Source organism: Neolamprologus multifasciatus, chromosome 15 (assembly GCF_963576455.1).
Source record: "Neolamprologus multifasciatus chromosome 15, fNeoMul1.2, whole genome shotgun sequence".
In the NCBI taxonomy this organism is placed as follows: Eukaryota; Metazoa; Chordata; class Actinopteri; order Cichliformes; family Cichlidae; genus Neolamprologus; species Neolamprologus multifasciatus.
Window position 1 is genome coordinate 2489870 of NC_140453.1, and position 18838 is coordinate 2508707.

Here is an 18838-nt window from a genome sequence, read left to right on the forward strand (position 1 = left end):
AAAGTGGACATATGCTCGGCGTTAAGCTTAGCCGTGTTTCGCCAGATTAGCGCAGCGTCAATTAGCCGGCTGTGATGGTGTTTTGAAGGACACTGAAGCAATCAAATAGCCGGAGCTGTTAATGATTTCCAGAGCGCCTAAGGGAGCTGCTTTTCAAATAGTGAGCCAGTTTCAATACAGCTCACAGTCTTTGCTTTGCTCCGCGTTATTAGGAATCCGTGCCAACAGCTCCTGGGCAGGAGCGTGATTGACAGCTGCTTATTCAACTCATCCAAACCCAAGTTGCCTCAAAAATAACCATTCCTTTTAAATCTGCGGCATTATTTCCTGCTCTGTTGTTATTTTCCACTGAGTGAGTGTCTTATCACTTTGATCTAATCACAAAGTGATATGTGCGTGTTTGTGTGTGTGTGTGTCAAGGGAGGGAGGGAAGAGAGACGATGCGCACAGAAATTCGAGGATATCTGTTCTCTATTAGAATGTTTCAGGTAAGGCAAGCCTCCGACGAAGGAAACAGAGGTACAAACAAGAGAAGAAGAAGGAGTAGGGAGGAAGAGGCTCTGTTGCAGTTAGTCTGCTACATATCACAGTATCTAGGCTGAAAGCATCTTTGTTCTCGAAAGAATCTCAAAATGTATCCTCTGTCAAGAGAGACGCACACACGCACAGCAAGAGGAAATCAACCAAGTACAGGACAGATACATTTTGAAGCATCAGTGCAGGCGACATGGGGCTTGATACTAATTTCGTACTTTGTTGAGTAAAGTTTTGCTCTCAGCTGAACGCCGAGAGAACAAAATTAGTATCAACGCGTCGTCATGTCTGCAACCAGTGGCCCCATAGCTAAGTGTAACTTGTTTCAGAGATGGAAGGCGTGAGCTTTAACACGTCCCGACAGGAAGCTGTGTGCATTTACTTAAACACAGTAAAAGTTCCGAGTGGGACTTCCTACAGCAGAGCATGCCGAGGGTGTAGAAAGTGCATTCTTACTGCTTTCGCCCGTCTCCAAAACGTGTTCTTTAAACTTTTGGCAGACACTGAGGACCCCGTTGTGCTTACTGTGGCTACTTTTTCTAGGTGGGAGGGGGGAAAGTGGGCGTTTTTTTTTTTAAGTTACACTTGAAGCTCCCATGGGACATGATGCTAAGGGAGGAGAAGCTCCTCGGTAGCAACTCAAAGAAAGATAAGGAGAAATAGACCAGGTTTCAGAGCAAGCACAACTCGACACACTCATCCCACCTGCATGTCCGGAGTCGCACTCTTCCAGGTCCTCGTCGTCGCTGGAGCACTCTGCCGATGAAACAATGTCATCTGTCGTCTGCGGAGAAAGACACACAAACACGCACACGAACACAAACACAGAAGAAATAGTGGTTAGGCCAGGGGCAGCGCGAGCGAGTCCTCAGCCATTCCACTCAAGGATATCTCTGCACGCGCAGACTTCTCTCGCCCGTCCTTCGGCTTCCATATATCACTTGGAGTCAATCATATTTCACAGCGTTTATCATTCTTCGCTTTATGTGCTTTCCACCTCCGCAGATAATTGTTTTCCTTCACCCTCCGCACTCTGCCTCCGATTATTTATCGCCCCTCCCCTCCATCTCCCGCAATCAATGGACGCACTAAGCCCACACAGATCAGCAGCGTCCCCGGCCCCTGATTTGTGCTAAAGGGTGCAGGAGGAGGGATGGGGATGGGGTGGCACACGTTACACCGCCCGGCCCGGCGATGGATTATCTGCACCCTCCAGTTCCCACAATTCTGATTTATCCCTCCCACCCGACCAACCCTTCCCTTCCCCTTTTCTCTTTCCTTTTTTTTTCCAGGTCGACCCGTCGAGGACAGAAGCAGGAGGGAGGGAGAGGGTTGTATTTCAGTGGCGGCGCGCTGGGCAGCCGGCGTTTATTAGAATGAATCAGCGGGGCGATAAAATAAGCCCTGTCACCAAGCAGGGTTATGAAATCAGAGTGCTGATTGAGTTTTCCAGTCCTGGCCAAGGGTGTGGGGCTCTAAATATCATTGAGTTTGACAGACTAATGAAACGCGCCCCCATGCTTGTGCCGCTCGCTTTCAACGGCGCCCAGAAAAAGCCGTCCACTTCCCACCGTATGCTGATGTGCAGCACACGCATGTCTGCAAAACCTCACACTTTTTGGCTGATTTTTCGCTGTTTTTTTGTTTGTTTTTCCTAATGTCTGTTATGATTATGCATGATGGGCTGTGCTGTTTTCTCTATCAGCACATTTGATAATGTGTTAATGTGCGTTTTTGCTGGTGTGCTTAATGCACCACATTATGTACTGTACTCCACCAAGAGGAGGCAAAAAAAGCAATGTGGGGGTGGGAGGGACGCTTTAAACTAAATTGCTGTAAAATATAGCCCCTTGGTAAACATGACATTATTTATTGAAGCCACATTACGGGCGTAAAAGTCTTGGTTATTGCTGAAAGAGGGTTATTGCTTGTTATTATGATAGCAGCAGATGTGGGAGGCAGGGACACAGAGAGAGAGAGATGAAAAATCCGAGCCACTTCAAAGTCTGTTCCAGCAATTTCAGCCCCGAGACCATCACGCCATAACCCGCCGTCCACTGAAAACACTGCCTTTCTCTCGTCCATTCATGCCGACGCCGACAGCGTCTCCGCACGGTGAATATTTTCACTGCTTTGGATGCGCTCGCTTCACGGAGCCTTGCACGCCCATGCGCATCTCCAAAATGCTACGTTTTAGTTAAACAGATCACACCAATTTGTGCGCATCTACCCACACGCACGAAGACTCTCAGGCAGCTACAGTTAGATGCAGCGGGTAGTGTGGTGTTTCTTAGAAGTTCTTGCTGAGGGTCATTGTTTTTTTTACCTGCTGTTATGGAGAAAGTAGTCCTGCATTAGAGGATCTTTGAGTGACCTGGGCTGGCTCAAGCAAGCGGACGCCGTTTGGTCGAACACGTGATGGGGCTCCTAGCATTAGCCTTAAAGATGATGTGAAATCTAGGCTTCGTTTGCTGTGAGATGCCTACATGTTCTCCTCTGCTCCTGTGAGAGTTTTCTTCCACAGCCCAAAGGCATGCACATTAGGTTAACTTGTGGATGTAATGTAGTGGATATAAGGTGCTGTATGAGTGTAAGGGTAAATGCAGATTGTTCTCTAAAGTGCGATATAAATTCCAGCTAATTTCCATTTCCATGTGACCGAGGGAAATCAGCGTGATTTGTTCTCAAAAAAGCAAAATGTAAAAATTTTGTAACCTCAATTTGCTGCCGAGCATCCACCAAACGCTGAAGAACTACAGAGAGGAAATGACAGAAATGAGATTATGAAACAGGATTACAAGGAAATGAAAGATCACAATGAGGTGACTTATTACCAATTGCTGGTTGGCTTTTAGATCACTTCGGGCTTCCTGTTGTCTGAGTGAATACAGTAGAAATAAGGGCTTGGGAAATGAGTACTAGCAGTGGGTAACACTTCAGTACTAGTTTTGATGTCGCAGATTCTACAGGTCACTGCAAAAGTCTCCAGACTTTCAAAGAAGTCTTGACCAACTTTACCAGGCTTTCAAAACCTTTTCACTCATTTAACTAAGGCTACGTTCACACTGCAGGCGAAAGCGCATCAAATCCGATTTTTTTGACCCTATGTGACCCATATCCGATCATGGTGTGACAGTGTGAACGGCACAAATCCGATATTTTCAAATCCGATCTGGGTCACTTTCGTATGTGGTACTGAATCCGATACATTTCAGAAAGCGACTGCTGTTTGAACAGTCAGGTCGCATTAAATCCGTCTTTTACGTCACCGACACAAGACACACGCCAATTATCAGCGCCCGATAAGACATCGCGAAGGCTTCCTGGCCATCCGGTAAAACTGTTGGGAAGACAACGTTGGAGAAACGTGAACATTTTATTTGTACTGTATAATCTGCAGATTCTGCAGAAATCTGCAACTATCCTTTGAAGCAGTGCTCCTCTAAAACAGCAATAAGGATCATTATTAGGTTATTTACATTATTATGTAAATAACAAAATAACTGAAAGCAAAAATTGGGAAACGTAAAGTCCGAAGTCTTTATATTAAGGCCATCTGTCAAACAATACTGTTGGTCTGGGTCTAAACAGAGCGCGTTGTGTGTGACGTCTTCTTTTGTGCATGCGGCCGCTTTGAGCGTTCACACTAGAGTGCGTTTGCTGTCGCATTTTATTTGTAGTGTGAACGAGCAGACAAAAAAATCGGATTTGATCAAAAAATCGGAATTGATCATTAAGACCTGCAGTGTGAACGTAGCCTAAGCTACTAATCAAACATAAAACGGTACCTAAGTCAAAGGAAGAGTTATGTCGCTAGAGCCTCGTGTCTCCACATCACAGCCAACTTTAGTAAAGAACCGATTTTAAATTGTATCTTTAGACGCTTTGTTACCTGCAGCCTGTTAGAAAAACACAGCATTTATCCCCATTTCAAGAAGTCGTTCTTAGGCAGACAAGTACAAGTAATGTGTTACTGTAATCAGATTACTTTTCCAAGTAACAAGTAATGTAAGGGATTACTAATGCAAAAAGTAATTAGATTACTGTTACTTTCCCTTAAAGTAACAGTGTTACTACATCTGTGAGAGTGTCTCATGACAATGACGTGCGTGGCAGCAACAGATGTGTGCAGATCAACAATGGATACTATGGCGTGCAGGAGAGACGGTGCAGCGACGTCGACGTCCTCGCATTACTTTGAGTTTTAGTCTGTAAAAAGTGACAAAAACAGTGTCCGCTGTTCACTCTGCGCAGGAAGAAAACTTCTTTCTACAGCGAAAAATTAAACTTCAAATCTGAGCGAGCACGCTGCCACGGGAATTCACAGAGAAACCCCCGGATCCCCCACTGACACGACCGCTGTGGGCAAACCTCCACCCGCCCCACTCCTGCTAAACAGGTTACAATAGATTTAAGAACGACAGGACTGCTGAGTCTTTGATTTTATTTTCTGCTGTGTTTTACTTGCATTGATTTGAAAGAGTGTAAACACAAAACATTTTATTTTATGTGGTGGAACATGCATAAACAGGTTTAAATATTAAAGAATTTCTTCAAGTCAAAGACTGTTGCAATAATTGAATTTTTGCTCGATGCAATGTGCATAAAATTAAAAGATTAAAACTAGTAAAACAGTCAGGTTTTGGGGATCTTGTCAAAACTGATTTCAGTATCATCAGATTTTGATGAAACAACACCATATGCTTCATTTTTCAGCAGCCCAAACACACTGTCAGTGCAGTAGTTCCTATTCCTGAAGGCAATAACAATGCAGCTTGTTTAAGAACAGGCTGTGTTCAAGATTAAATACAGGTGTACCAAATATTGACTTTCAAGCACAGTGGAGTTGTACATAATGTTTTTGACCTATATACTGTACTTCCATTTACATGTTACAATAAATCACTGCATTTCCCATTTTTCCAGCAAAATATAAAGAAATGAGGAGTGGCTCAAAGGTTTTGCACAGAGCTGTGTAAAAATACCTTTGACAACCTTAACTGCAGTATAATAAAGTGTCTTCAAATGGCAAGTCTCTCAGCCCCAAGGTAAGCCCAAGTAACATCTCTTGATGTGTCGGCATCCAGAAGCCAAAATCTGCCAGCAACTCAGTAAAAAAGAAAAAAAATCATGTACTTCACATTTTATCCTCTCCACATTAAAGAGCCTCGCGTAGCGTAAAAGTCCCAATGAAAAGGCAGAAGGACACACTCCATTCAACGGATTCACTTTGCATATGACTACGTCCTCAAACTCAAAGTGAGACCCTTGCACTGAAGCGACTTTGATTCCACTCCAAGATGAATGAAAGAGGGTTTTTTAAAAAAAGGTGACATTTGTAGATGCACTAGTTGTGTGGCTTTCCGCAAACATACAATGTATCTCGGTCGCCACAGTGGTTCAGAGTGAAGCACTTGTCATGTGAGGCTTTTTACACATCTGGACTAATGCAGAAGCAATGAAGTGTCACAGGGAGCTCGCAGTCTTCTCACAGCCGTCCAGAGGGGAGAACGGCGTATGGCGCTCCACTCACAGTGGAAAAGGCATAGACTTCATGTGTGTGCACTGATGGGAGCTTACAGCGGGGTATAGCATAATGATTTGGTTGGCCAGCGGGACTACAAAAACTGATTTCACAGCTGGCAAAATCCAATTCTCTGGCTAAATCTCCATAACATAGAGTGGGATATATTTTGGCAGCGAGGCATTTTCTTTTTTTGGTCTAATTATTCTCAACAAACATCCTCATCAGTTTTAAGAGTCTTGGCTGTGGGATTTACAGCCCACGTTGTTTCACGTGTGGGGAAATTTGGAAATGCTCGTGCCGGCTACTTCCTGTGTGTGAAGAAAGCGTATTGTGCACAATGATTTCAGTACATAAAACGGCCGTTTTCATCACGCTCGATTATGCCGATTAGCGTGCCTTCGACTGACGCTGAAATTCCCGACTCCACCAACAAACACCACGGCCTAATCAATAGCCAGACTTCATTAAAGCAGCTCTTACCGCCGACCACCACAGAGCACATCAACTAAAAGGATCGCACCCGCCGATCGATGAAGATAGACAGCCTCCTTGGGAGACGAGTCTCAAAAAGTGACAGTTTCAGTTTCAAAAGTAGCGCCACCGACACAAACAGAATGCAGAGTCTGCAAAGAAACCGGGCGTCTGTCTCTACAAAGTTCCTCTGGTGTTTAATCATGAATCCTGTGATGTGAATCAGCCAGCAGCGGTGCAGAGGCCATTATCAGGCCAAGCTGCAATTACTTCTGCAAGCGAATGGAGAGCATGCTACATCACCAGTCGGGCTTGACCTCGGGAGTGAACAAAGAGGATGCAAGATTGATTAGCAATAAACGCGAAGCTGGGAAAGCAACATTTTTATTAAAAAACTCTTCAGCAGCAGAATAAAAAGCCTACACCTGCTCAGACTACATTTTTTCTTAATTTGGGAATTAAGATCTGAACATGAGGCCTGAATGAAACGATACACAGACCCCCCCCACACTCCCCCGTGGACATTTAAAAACCCTTTTGCTTTGCACTGATTCACAGTTGCTTTTCTGGCAGCGAGGAAATCCTTTCTGAAAGCGATTCAGTGCGAGAGATAAGGAGCAAAATCTAAAATTCTTTCTTATTGCAAGAACCTATTTCAGTCAGACAGCTCCGGTTTCAAATGATGTATTGCAGCAGCAGAATGCAGTCGGAGTTTTGTGTCTAGGCTCTGAGCTCATCACTCCCCACAAATACCCAACATATAGAAACTGGGGAGTGATGCGTAAATATCCATGACGCGGTGGTTGGAGGGGCCAAAACGCCAGGCAGGGCCACAGCAGGACTGACACGACGGGCAGTTTTATAGCTTAAATAAGCCAAGGTGTGAGGCATTTCTCCCATCATCAGCCTTTAAATGTACTTCATATGAAGATGTTTTCCCTTACTGGTCTCTGCCATCTACTGAAACACATGTTTTAATGAATCAAGCTGTTCACATACTCTGAATAAAGCCTTATGTTTTACACGCGCTATTTGCAAGTCTAACACAACCTGCAGAGGTGTGTTACACTTGCACTATCTTCCTTCGTTCTATTTATGCGCATAATTAGAGCGATTGTGTATTGGGTTTCGAGTTCTGCCAAAACATCGGTGACCTACTCTCGGTGTTGCGCCTAAATTCGTTCTGTGTAATCCGTCTGGTTTTTCTATTTTGTTTAGCTACGGGCCTGCTTAGACATCGTGTAACACAAATCAAATGGATGTTTTCCAGACTTAAAGCACTGTTGGGTTTGAATTACCTCTTTAGTGTGACAAAACATCAAAACACAAGAGGGAATTTCACTCTAAAGAGTCCACTGGAAGACAACCATATAAATCTGACAAACACGGCGTTAAGTTCAAGTTCTCCTGTAATCCCAGTAGATCAGCTGATTTTAATGTCATCCCACATCAGCTGATGGATGTACTCTATTTACATACAGAGCACAGGAGCCCAACCCAGGAGCCCTCGCAGGCAGAAGATGAGACACCAGAAGAATCTCAGAATGCCAACAAAAAGAAAGAAAACATCAAGAATCCCACTGAGGTTAAGGGGTTCATCGCAACAGGTGATTCACATGTTCCACATCCAATATATAGTGACCGACCAGCTAATGAAAAATTGTCCGGGATTAAACTGGCCCATGGTACATGGCTGTTGTATACCTGCAAGCCACTTTGCAACCCACCTTAACCCTTTAAAGCCGGTCAGAGCAGCACGCTCCGTTTTGCGCAACTATTTTTAAATCCCGGTAGCTCTGCAACCACGTAAGCTAGCGCAATAATTTTTTTTGCATATGAAACCAGAGGAGTTGTACTTACATCTTATGCCATCAGCTTGTCCTCGGTCACAGTTTCCTTCCACATATAGCTTTGCGAAAAACTGCATAAAAAGCACTTGCAGCAACAAAAACATAATATTCCAGAAACACGCTTTGCCGATCCGATCAGCTGTTTGTAACACTTCCTACGTCCATCAGCGCGAACTATCGCATGTCCGCCATGACCTGCCCGAAACCGGAAGTGACGTCATTTTGCAGAAATGTAGTTTTTTACCATCAGGGCCTCATGAGCCTATACTGGTGTTTTTAAAAGTTATCTTTGACTTTATGACTTTCTGTGTGGTTTCTGGGATGCTTAGGACTCATATTGCACTGCTGGAAATAGTTTATTTTGATGCATATGCTGCTTTTTTGCAAATTTGCACTATAATATTTATTTTCGTTTTTCCTGCAGTGTATAAAAATTGGTGTATTTCAAAAATAAAACTATGAAGACACTCAAAATAAATTTCCTGTGGTGGGAAACTATTTTGTGCAACTTTTTTGTATTTACAGTTTTGAGGGATAAGCCTCTTAAATTTCTCTAACTCGAAATAAATGTTAAAAAACAAAAACTATTTACATTTATTTACTATTTACTTATTTACTATTTTTTTTGTAGTTTATTGCACTTTTTTGTAATTTATGTAATTACTATGCACTTAATTTATACATATTATTAAAATTTGGGCTATAATGGTTGTATTGATGTATAGCAACTTGAAATGCTCCCAAAAATGGCTCCACAGCATGTAAAAATATAATATAAGCTCTGGCGGACTTGGTTCTATGGTAGGTCTTAAAGGGTTAATCAACGTCATTGATGTCTGCTATATTCTGTGCTTTTCATGAGCGCGAGTGGCAGAGCATAGCGGTTCAGACTGGAGCCACATTAGGCAGGGGTATGTACAGGGCCAGTATAAAGAAGAGCAACGTACTGAAAGAATTGGCATGTCAGGACATATGGAACCGAGATTATTGTTTTAAGATAGAATTCAAATTCTACTCTTGCTCCGTTCTTGCCATATTAACAGCAGCAGTAGCACTGCTGGCTGCCAGGCTCTGATACATCAAGTAGATAAATGCGGCTGATGTCTGACAGATTTCTTGCAGATTCAAATCAAATCCACTTTTCAATACAGCAAAAAAGCTCAGCTTCTCTTTCTCCTCGAGTCCAGTCGTTGTTGTTGAGAGATAAAGTGTGCAACTGCATAAATAAAAGGATGCAGGGATCAAATTATTTTTACCACTGTGCATAACCGCTGAATCGTTCTGTCTAATAAAGTGCCGGCAGGAACCAAAGTGCATTCTCACCATCTCTTCACACCTGTGCCAGATAATAAATATGAGCGAACTCAGCTTAAACCCACTACTCGCCATTTACAGCCCTGCCGCGAGTCAGTTCTCCGTCTACGGACCTTGATGGTGAACGAAACATCGTGCGCCTGAATCTGTCTATGCGGCACAGATAAAGAGGGAAGCAGAACATGAAACATCGGCACAGCGCTGATGTTAAACAGGCTCAACAATGCTGTGCTTCACTTTGGGGAAAATGCCACACAGTGAGATAATAACCAACTATTTCTAAAGTTTCGCACGCTGACAGCCAGCGTCTGAGGGGTCGCGCTAATTAAGCAGTGAATGATTCAACTTGGGAAAAAAAAACCTCGTCAAATACATGGATGGTAACGAGAGCAGCTGCTGCATCTGCGGCCGTGGCTACGGTTGAATATTCTGCTGAGCGTGACAGTGATTTGAACGGTCACATCAAAGCAATGGTTCGCGCTCAGCGAGGGAAAAGGAAGACACAATGTACTGGGACTGCTGTCTATAGTTTTCCCCTGGGTCAGTAATATCAGAGTAAAGGCTAAAGCTCAGCCACGGCCCCCGGGTTACAAACAACATGAAATATGAGCACGAGCAGCGCTGCGTCTCGGAGAGGCGCTGGATCCACATGCTTAAGTACAGTACGCGAGACACAGCGTGAGGGGAGGGGTGCGGGAGGCTTGCTCCCGAACACAACATAGTCTTATCATAACAAATGACCTTCACACAGCTCGGGCCCAGAGGCTGAAGGAAACACTGAGAAACGAAGCCTTTTGAGAATTAGAGAAGAGACACCACATTATAGAGCCACATTACAACGCTGCTATCAAACCCAGTTTGGTTTATTTACAATGCCGCCGTGCCCGGTGGCTAAAGTTGATTTTCTTTGTACTAATGGGAATAAACCCCAAACAAATCAATTTTCCTTGAGCGCCTCATCCTGGCAGCCAGTAGCAACAGATACCCAATGTGGCTGCACGTTCGGAGATCAAAGGGATGACGCAAAAAAGGCAAGGGCAAATCAAAGACACAATTCAAAGCAGTTTCTTTTCCCCCATGGTCAGCTTGGATACATACATATATATAGATATATATATATATATGAGAGAAGTGGCGCAGAAAGTGGCAGAAATCACAGGTCGCACAAACCACTATCTCTTCTTTCTCGCTGTCTCGCTGGTTCCCATCGGCCCTCGCACCAAAACAAGATAGTCATCTCGACAGTGGAAGCTTCGCCTATTGACGGCTGCCCGATGCGTGCGTTATCATGTCCGATCTAGGCTTTGACAGGCTGACAAGGCAGAGGCTTGTATTACAAGTGGGAATCAATGGCACCGGGCCATATCCCTATCAATAGTCTGCCACAACTCTTTTTGCTTCTGCTCTGTGACAGATAAGATGCTTTATCCAGCACAGAAGCATGTTATAAATATCACACAGCGGTGAACCTGGTCTGATGTTCCATCAGTTTGTCTTCATTAGTAATCAAACTGTTGGAGAAGGAAAGCAAAAACAAATAGCGCTAAAATATAGTTTACAAACGTCAGTGAAATGAGCTCCGAGAACAGATTCAGGGGGACAAAGTCACATGCTAAATGGTTTGCTAGATCTAATATTGATATTTCGAATGAGCACCCTTGGTGGGCCTTTCTTAGTGCCCCCCTACAGTCAGCACATTGTTTCTTCTTCCTAAGTGTATGGAGAAATGGATAGGAGGCAAGAGGAGAGCAGAGGTGGGGAACAGCTGGAAAGGTAGAGGGAAAAAAGGGAAGAAAATTCATTTAATTTGTTCCCCGTTACTGCGGCGGGCTGGTTTCAGCAGAATGCGTTATGTGCCGAGTATTTCTCTTTTTCTCAAGGACCTGCCTTTGTACACAGAGCAGTGAGCGTTGCTGGCTCACAGCAAACTCTAATTGCCCCGAGGCCATAGGCAGCCACTTTCAAACAGGGTCATTCATCTTCCCATGAAAAGGAAATGGTCTTTGGCCCCGATCCTTAATCACCCCCCTGGTGCAGCGCGCAAGGTCATCAGGGAAGCCCTGTGACAAACACGCTCGCCCGCATGCACGCATGCAGACAAATGCGGAAACAAAGCCGCCGGAAGGCAGAGGGTGGGCACGAGAGAGGAAGGGGCAGAAGATCTGAGGTGAGCGGGCAGGACGCGTGGAGAAATTTCTCCTCTCTATGCAAGACCCCGCCGTCCTCGGGTGAAATTGTAGCAGCGATTTTGGGTCAGAGTTACGGTTTGTGTTACCAATTGTGGTCCTCAGTTCAAAGTGGAAGTGAGGAATTCGTGCGGATGCGCCGTCGAGCTTCGCTGAAAGCTGTGACCGAAGAAAAAAGCTGGGAGGAGATGAGAGTGTGTGCATGTGTGTGAGTGGAGTCAGGACAGGAAATGGGAAAGGCTTCATTTTACCGAGGTTCACGAGACACTGCGAACGCTTCAAACTTCAAACCAGGTTGTGTTGCATAACGCACAGTTAAAACAAGATCACTTTGTCTTTTTTCAAAGTAAGTTAATTAATTTAAGCCTTCAGTTATTCCCTGACACTCACTGTTGACTTGAATTTAATATTTCAGCAATTTTATTTATACAGCACCAAATCACAACAGCAGCTGCCTCAACGTGCTTTATGTTGCACTGATACAGAGGAACATCCCAACTATCAGAAGACCCCCTATGAGCAAATACTCGGTGACAGTGGGAAGGAAAAGCTCCCTTCTAACAGGAAGAAACTTGCAGCAGAACCAGGCTCAGGGAGGAGCAGCCATCTGCTGGGGGGCGAGGGAGACAGGACAAGAGGCGCTCTGTGGGAGGGAGCCAGAGGTGAATAATAACTAATGATTAAAGCACATAGAGAGTGAAGGAGAAACACTGCATCATGGGAAATCCCAGCAGCCAAGGCCTTTTACTGCGTAGCTAACGGAGGGTTCAGGCTCACCTCATCCAGGTAGTAAATTTCTTGAGGTTTTAATGAATCTGGACTGTTTTTCCACGACCTCTTGTTGACTGGCTGGTTTATAAAATACCAGAAAATTGCTAACGATGCTCATCACATCATCATCAGCGTTCATCATTTCCCAGAACCCGCGCTGACTTATTTATTTCTGCTTATGAATGCTTGTTAATAATGAAAGTACTGAGGTTCATTTTAAAATAAAAGCCTGTTTATTAAAACATGGATCAACCGGAGTTCTCTGCTCTGCGATGACAACTCGGGCCGTGTCCTTGAGGAACAGCTGCTTGTGTTTTATCAACACTGTTGCAGCACTCTTCTTATTTTTCTGATCATTAACTCAAAAACAGCAAATTTACTGTTAAACCCCCCGAAACACAAACACGACACAAAATCTCCACTTTTTCATTTTCCAGCTACCAAACTGGTTATCGCACTTGTTGCCAATCAATTAATTTAATACATTTTAAGTCCACGTTAATCACACCGGGCTTGAATCCAGGATGACGTGATTACGACGGCTCGGCGGCGAGATAATTTAAAAGAGGAGCAAACATCTGTTCTTGTCTCGAGTTCTGTGTTCACTGTTGGAATTTCAAGTGCCGCCAAATGTTCGCCATTTTTAATGGACGCACGTTGCTTCCTTCTTTTGCCTGATTTTATTCTCCGCACATGCATTTTTAAGTTTAACACTTGCTGCTGTGCAGAATATCCTTCTAACGTCTCTGCCTTCATTGTGTATTGATGCGGTCTGGATGTCCTCTTGGGCTCCGTCTTATTAAATCATGAATATACATATTTTAACGAGGCTCGCGGTAAATCTAATCACATTACTGAGAAATTTAATTCTGGATGAGTCTTCTTAATCCAGGCTTTTCACAGCGATCTGCAACTTCCGTTTCATCCTGTGCAAAACACCAGTGAGTTTAACAGCTTAAGACCTCTATAACATTATAGCTGTAATGGTGTCTCACGAGTCTCATATCATCCCAAAGCATGACTGGCTGAAGCTTGGTAGGCTTGTATTTTCAGCTTTATAAGAAAAACTCAGCTGACCTCATCAGCTGGAAGAAAACACTCAATAAGTAGGACGACGCCTTCAGCTGAGAAGGTGTGAAGCAGCTGGTACGGGACTTTCCTCTTTCGTCTTGTCGACTACGTTTTGGTCTCCTCTTTCCTTCCATTACAGTACTTTTCAAAGTCAGAGGCTTTTATGACTTCATAGCTGTAAATCAATGGAGGCATCATGTAATGGCTGTTGCCGGCAGTTTATCACGTCCCGTATTAGCCCGCGATCCCTTTTGGTTTCAGTACTTAATGAGCACAAACCAAATTAAGCGTTTGATTTTGCCCCGTTTTTGAAGATGAAAGTTGAAACATAATCACTAACCAACAGAGAAATTACTCCAAATATTCTGTACGTCGGAGCCCTCTCACGGTATCGTATACATGCTCGCGCACACGTAAGGATGACTACCCGTCCTTATAATTAGCCCCGACTCGCTGCTATTAAAAGCAACAGGTTTGGTTGGACGTTGCTCAGACTCTCGGTGGTCACAGAGGAGAAATATCACTGGGCTTTGCTAACAGCTCAGCTGAGCAATGAAACCGAACACATTATTGCTCCGCAACATCAAAGGCTTTGTCTGTGTGATACATATTTAATTAAATCCTACTGCCGCTCACAGACACACGGTGGTATCTGCACGCACACATACAGCAGTGCTGCGTATATACATCGAGTCTCTTCCTCCGTCGTTTGCAGACATAAACTCCAGAGCGTATCGCAGGCTGGCTGCAAATGTGGTCACACGGCAGCAGTGTGTGTAGATCCTTTATTCCTGGGAGTAAAGTTACCAAACCTGTGAATATGGCTGTAAACCTAAGCCTTAACTGCACCTGAAAAACAATGGTGTTGCTATAGTAACACATGCAATAACCAGTGTCTGTTTTGTGTTTAATAAAATATCTCTTTGACCTTTCTTAGTGTAAAGACAGAAGGCGGCGTTTTAACAGGAAATCAGGACCTTCATGAATATAAAGTTCAACTTTTAGAATAGTTTTGTTCCCAGAACTGTTGTGCTGGGAAAAAGTTAATTAAAAGCCACAAAGAGTGCAGCGTGCGATCTCACAGCAACCTCACAATTTTAAAAAAGGGTTTAAAAAGCAGGATTTAACACCGAGTGCTCCATTGTGACCATTCAAGCACGCTGGGAGAGATGACCGTAATAAGAAGGAGAATAAGGATTTGTGATGTTATGCTTGGAATAACTATTCAAGATGACTCAGGCATCCGTAACCGATCATCCTTTGCCTAAAACGATTGGTTAAAGTTATTTGTCAGGACAAATATAGACTAAAGAAGATTGTCCCCATTCTTCCACATGCCTGTGAGGAAAGCAGGAGTAGAGTGGTTGGAGCCCGAATCAGTTATGACAGATATGACTCTGATTAAGTCAGAAACAGAATGAATGGAGCCGGCGTGGAGGTGGGCTGGAAAGCAGCTTACAGAAGAGCAGCAGCGGTTGGGAGGCCGGGTCCTCTGAGCTTCTCCCTTATTTCCCAAACTGTCACCGCAGCCGATAGATCTGCATGTTTGATGTGGCACCAATTTTACGCCGGATTCCCTTTCTGATGAAAGCCTCACATTTATCCAGGTTTGGGAATGGCACCAGGAGTACGCTAGCTTATGAACCAACCAAAGCTGGGCTCTGTGTCTCTCTCTGCTCTCAAACCGCGGATCTATTTCCGTACAATGTGTTAGCAATGGCATTATATCAACATAGGCAGGCTAAAGCAGCTTAAATCAGGCTACGTTCACACTGCAGGTCTTAATGCTCAATTCCGATTTTTTGATCAAATCCGATTTTTTTGTCTGCTCGTTCACACTACAAATAAAATGCGACAGCAAACGCGCTCTAGTGTGAACGCTCAAAGCGGCCGCATGCACAAAAGAAGACGTCACACACAACGCGCTCTGTTTAGACCCAGACCAACAGTATTGTTTGACTGATGACCTTAATATAAAGACTTCAGACTTCACGTTTCCCAATTTTTGCTTTAAGTTATTTTGTTATTTACATAATAATGTAAATAACCTAATAATGATCCTTATTGCTGTTTTAGAGGAGCGGTGCTTCAAAGGATAGTTGCAGATTTCTGTCAGAATCTGCAGATTATACAGTACAAATAAAATGTTCACGTTGTCTTCCCAACAGTTTCACTAACATCTACACTGGATGGCCAGGAAGCGTTCGCGATGTCTTCTCCCGCGCTGATAATTGGCGTCTGTCTTGTGTCAGTGACATAAAAGACGGATTTAATGCGACATGACCATCAAACAGCAGTCGCTTTCTAAAACATCAGATATGTATCGGACACCATGATCGGATATGGGTCGCATAGGGTCAGAAAAATCGGATTTGATGCGCTTTCGCCTGCAGTGTGAACGTAGCCTTAGACACGCCGCAAGTGTTTAATTGTGCAGATGTGCAGACGGCTAGCAGCTGAGCCATTAGCTGAGCTAAGATCAGTTGATCTTATGCAGCTGTGGCTGAGCTTGACATCATGGCTGCTTAAATTAGCACTATGGTTGACAAGTGGTTTGCACATTTGATAATTAACATTCACACACTCAGTAAAAAGAAAGATTCTTTGGCCTCATAAACATGAAACCGTTTCAGTTGGGTGGCGTCACATTCTTGTCACATTCTTGCTTCAGTTGTAAGTTAAAGTTTTTAGTTGGACATGTGTATCATGTTTTAACCAGTCAGGCATCTCTGGAGGAGCACAGCATGAGGTGAGCCCGTACATGTGCTAGATGTCCTGCAGAAACAAACTGCACAACACGTGTGTGTTTGTGTGGGTGTGTAGCTGCTATGTGTCTCTTTTTTTTGTTTGCCTCTTGGTGTGTGAGTGCCCTGCTGTGACAGTGGCGGCTGACAAGACAGGTTTACACACACACACACACATTCCCGGGGGATCCAGATAAGATGTGTTATGAGGCATGGGGGGACATCCATTACAAAACCTCCCATGGTCCAAAACCCCTGGAGCTAGTTGCTGGTTCTCACACACTGAGAGACAAACTACCTTGAATGCAAACATACACACATATACACACACACTTGCTCACAAAGAGACAGAAGAAGAAGAAACACAAGATCTGTGGACATAAAACTACAAATATATTCACACAGAGAGATCTAATAGAAACAGTCTTGTGTAGGTGACAAGCACTGAGGGAATTACAGCCGGATGCTGGAAACAAATCCCGGTGACAGAAAAGACAGACAGTCCATGACAGTGCTGAAATGAGGTGGTCATGTTGGTGGCAGGGGGGCATATTTGGTGGCACATGATGAAAAATCTCTGACATCTTTGCGTCAGTGTTTTGACAGTGTGAGTGGATGTGGCCACAACAGGCCCGAGTGATGTTTTTTATATGTGTGCACAGACTTATGCAAATTACAGCAGCTTAATTTGCTTGTGCACGCTGGAAATGCGAGAGACAAAGATTAAGAGATCCTCGTACAAACTCTCTGAGTGTGGGTCTGTGCGTGTGTCTGTGTGTGCCTGCCTTAATGAAGCCACACGCGCCAGCATGATCCCCATCAGTCTGCTGTCTCCTAATTGGACCTACACCGAGCAACTAGCGGACCTCCAGCATTCATCTCCAAGAATACACAGTGAGCTGCGGCGCTGTGCAGAGTAGCCAGAGACACTGACAAAGAAAAGAAATTGGAAAGGAAGAGAAGGAATAAAGAAAGAAATCCTAGGAACACCTGCCTACTAGTTTGACCTTTACCAAATTACTGGCAAGTGTGGGAAGGTGATCACAGAGGCCGACCGGAGAAGTGGAGCGCGTCTGCCTGCTCGTGCTCGCACCTGCGCTGCTCTCGCACATGAGCAGATGAACGCGCTCATCAAACATCATCTAGCGGGCTACCATGTGGAGACGCCAGCACGCCACGCAGCGTCTTCCTTGCCACCGCTTGAAGAGAGAATAAATCAGTGATTATCATATAACCCCAGGTGTTCAGCAACATCCCTGATGTACTTTACCGACAGAGCAATGGATGCAATTTGAGGAGAGCGGTGAGGAAATGTTGCGATGGAGCTTAGCGAGCACTGTACCCAGCAACAGTGTGAGGTGGTGCTGTATGGATTTCTGTCTTCCATTTAAGGCTCCACCAAAACGAATCAGAATCTGTGTCAGTCAACGCAGCGTCACTATAATTGTGGCGTGCGTATCTAAACGCATCAATATAGCAACAATTGCTGCATCTCAGCAGAAAAAAGCCCAATTAAACGACAAACAATTTACCTCTCATTTTCTCGTCTCCTGAGCATCGAGCCTGTTGAAGATGATCGACGGGAGCAATTTCTAGAACACGGCAACAATGCAAATCACTCTCAGTCTCTCTCCCCTCAGCCGTTTTCCCCCATGGTACTGTAGATTGCAGCCTCCCATCCTAATTGTTCCCAAACATCTCACGCCGGCAGCGGGAGTTAATTGGGAACGAGAGAAGTTGATCTCCCATGATAGAGAACCTTGCAATAATGAGTATTCCCAAAACGACTATCCGCATTAAATCGGCAAGCGTAAAATGTATTCATTGGTCCAACAAAATTCGGCAGAGCTGAAGGACTTTGGTAAAGCCTTAAACTGTGCCTCTGTGTGTTTGTTTTGCAATTCTCCATCAGGAATATTCTAGATTACCAGCAAATGTAAGTGAGAGACGTCTAACCCCTTTTAAGAAAGAACTGGCCACGAGGAACTTGCATCATGGAGAATCATTCATATGCCTAGCTTCATATGTTCTGTCCACAGTATCTCATAACTCTATACAACTCTCCCCCAAACTTAGCATGAAGCCAAACTCAAAAAACTCTGATGCACACACACGGTGCTACCCCTCAGCCCCCTCGTAGATACACCAATGTCATGTTCCTGGGTCTGTTGACCCAGCGTTTTAAGTTTTAGTTTATTTGGATGTTGTTTATGTTTAAGTTCATTAGATTAGCAAAGTTCATTTGGTTATTAGACTCCTTGTGTTTTCTTCCCCTGTATTTAAGTTTCCATCATCCTTTGTGTTTCATGCTGCGTGTCTTATGTTATCAAGTTTGTATTATCATGTCTGTCTCATGTTTCCTGTTTTATT

The 18838-nt window shown here is 44.2% G+C and overlaps 1 protein-coding gene across 1 annotated transcript in view; it reads right to left on the bottom strand.

Moving 5' to 3' along the window:
- nrxn3b (neurexin 3b) overlaps positions 1-18838 on the bottom strand; it is a 358949-nt gene that overhangs the window by 18153 nt on the left and 321958 nt on the right. The window contains 1 exon segment of the mRNA XM_085132129.1: positions 1240-1318. Coding sequence (XP_084988255.1) covers positions 1240-1318 — 79 coding nt within the window.